The sequence below is a fragment of the Primulina eburnea genome, chromosome 5 (assembly GCF_022965805.1).
Source record: "Primulina eburnea isolate SZY01 chromosome 5, ASM2296580v1, whole genome shotgun sequence".
Lineage (NCBI taxonomy): Eukaryota > Viridiplantae > Streptophyta > Magnoliopsida > Lamiales > Gesneriaceae > Primulina > Primulina eburnea.
The window spans coordinates 17,312,707-17,315,715 of NC_133105.1; the positions used below are offsets into that span (position 1 = coordinate 17,312,707).

General features: G+C 39.0%; 1 protein-coding gene across 1 annotated transcript; it reads left to right on the plus strand.

Moving 5' to 3' along the window:
* The first annotated feature begins 978 nt into the window (after window positions 1-978).
* LOC140831412 (uncharacterized) lies at window positions 979-1,554 on the plus strand. Its single transcript, XM_073195167.1, has one exon. The coding sequence runs from the start codon at window positions 979-981 to the stop codon at window positions 1,552-1,554; it is 576 nt and encodes a 191-aa protein (XP_073051268.1).
* Window positions 1,555-3,009: the final 1,455 nt, after the last annotated feature.

Sequence of the window (3,009 nt, forward strand, 5' to 3'; positions counted from 1 at the left end):
GGGGATGATAGGACCCCTACTACTGATAAGACTGCCAAAGTTGGAGATGAATTCAGTAAGTTTTTAAAGGATCAAGCAAAGGTCCATGGTGTACAGATTCAACAGTTATTGAGCATGCAAACTTCGACTCAAGGTCGTGGCCATGGAAGGGGTCAAGACACAACTGAAAGTTCTGAAGATGGTGCATATGATCGGTTCAGGCGGATGAAACCTTCTGAATTTATTGGTGGTCCTGATCCACTAGTGGCTCTTGAATGGGTCAAATCATTGGAGGCTATCTTTGATTATTTAAAGTTTACTTCTACAGATAAGGTGAGTTGTGCTGTTTTTATGTTGGTTAAATCTGCTCGTATTTGGTGGGAAGCTACCAAAGTTACTGTTAATGTTCGAGAACTAAAGTGGACCGAGTTCAAGGACTTATTTCATGCCAAGTATTTCTCAAGTGAAGTCAAAGCCAAGAAGGTCAAATAATTTCTTGAGTTGAGGCAATGTACCATGAATGTCAACGAGCGCACTTTGAAATTTGAGGAAGGGTGTATCTTTGTTCCCTTCATAGCCGAGAATAACAAAGATAAGGGAGAACACTTCCTTCGTAGATTGAGGACAGAAATTAGGCCGGATGTTCATATGTCAAAAGTGATCACATATCAAGATATCGTTGAGAGAGCGTTGCTTGCCGAGCATGATGAACAAGAGATTGAGAAGGAGCGGCAGTTAAGAAGGCAAGCTTTCCAAGCAAGAGGTCAAGGGGCAAGTGCTAATGTTCGAGGTGGCCACAAAGGGAAAGGCAAGATGGAACAGAATAATAAACTTCCTCTGCCTTCCTCAGATACTGAGAGACCATTGTGTCCTAAGTGTGGCTAGGGAGAATGTTTGATTGGAAGTGGTCGATGTTACAGATGTAAGGAAATAGGGCACACAGCACAGAAGTGACATCTTTCTTCGAATCAAGGAAGAGTGCAAGGTAGAATTTTTGCAATGACAAAAGAAGGTGCTAATCCTGATTCTTCGGTAATATCAGGTAATATTTTAATATCCGACAAGGAAGCACTTACATTGATTGATACTGGTGCGACTCATTCTTTTATGTCTGAAGTGTTTATGCACTCTTTATCTGTTGAACATACTGTCATGCCTTTATACTTCAATATTGTGTTGCCCTCTAGAGATGAAATATGTCCCACTAGTATCCTTAAGGCTTGTCCTGTACAAATGGGTACAAGATTATTTTTTGTTGATTTCATAGTTATTCCGATGGTTCATTTTGATGTTATACTGGGTATGGATTGGTTGTTTGCCTATCGTGCAGTGATTGACTGTGTGGGAAAGACATTGAAGTTTTTAGATGATGACCATGAGAGTAATGTATTTGTTTGTCTAGGCTCTTCGATGAGTATTCCTGTTATTTTTTGTCTACAAGCTACTAAATTGTTGCACAAAGGTTTTATTGGCTTTCTTGCTTCAGTATCGGATATGAGAAGGGAAGGTAATATGCAATTGCAGGATATTGATGTGGTTCAGGATTATCCTGACGTAATTTGTAAAGGCCTCTAATTTCGTAATTGAAATTTGCGGAAAAATTTAAATTTTCTCTTTAAATAATTAAAATGCCTCATTCATAAATAAACTGATAAATAAAGTTTAATGTTCAAAATAGCAGCGGAAGTAATTATTGTTCGAAAATTAACAATTTAAAATAATCCAACAAAAATAAAAATTTTGAGCATAAAAATGGCAAATGCTGAAAATGAGGTCATCGAGTTCCATTACTGCCGACCCAAGATGGCTCACTGGTCCCCGCTCTCGATCCCGACCTCATCAATACCTAAAACAATCAAGTCTAGTGAGTCTAAAGACTCAGCATGCATATATCGTAAATAACAAGTAATTATAATAAAATCGCATGTAAAGTAAAAAATATCATGAGTCTGGCATAAAGTGAAAATGTCGTGTCATGAGTAATTATAATACGTGCATAACTGAACTGAAAATCATAAGTAAAATGTTTGCTCGATAGAGCCCTGTAATTAAATGGCATATCATAATTTTTTGTTGAGATTATGTTCTACGCTAGTGGCCCATGAACTGAACTGAACTGAACTGGATCGCCTGATCAGACTAAACCACAGTATACTGGGCGGTAGAGATCATCACAGCCCTTGGACTGGATATTCGTACCAATAAATGAACTGAACTAAACCGATAAGTGACCACCGGGTGAAGTAATAATCCCATGATAATGAAGTGGCCACGAGCAATATCGCATAAACCTCAAAAATGGATATTTTATTTTATGCATGTAATATAATTAAATAACATAATTAAATACCCTGTATTAATTTTACCGAATGGGTTGGATCGTTCCTAGGCTCGCTGCGATTTAAATCTAACATGAAAAATATGCAAATGATTTACTTGCCCAAACTTTGTAATTGACTCCAAAAACGAAACAATTACGCCCAATGACTTGGTATTTGATCATGACTCCGTGCCAACCCGAACCAACACCGAACTATCATTTAGTCATGATTAAAATACATCTAAAATGATGAAATAATGCTCCTAAAATGGTACATGTCGAAATTTTGGTGAATGGAGGCCAAAACATGAAACGCTCTTTCGAGAGTCACTTTGGCACATTGCACCGTAAATTCTCGTACGACCTCTAAACTTAACCGAATCACAAACGGCCAAAAACATGACCTTAATGACTTGATTCGGCACTGTCCAGTCCAAGGCCATAGGCTAGAAGCCAACCAAGAACTCAAACGATCCTCTGAACCGAAGCACCACTTGCTGTCCACAAAATACAGCAGCAGCGCTTTCTTTTCCTTGCGTCGTTTTCGAGACTATTGGCCATTGGGGCTCAAACCACCGACCAGAGCCTCTTACCAACACCCTAAGAAATGGTTTTAACCACGGCTAAGTGCACTAGGCCAGCCACAATTCGAACCACACCAGAAATGCATCGCACATCCCACCTGAGACCAAATCTGCGCATGGAGTGTT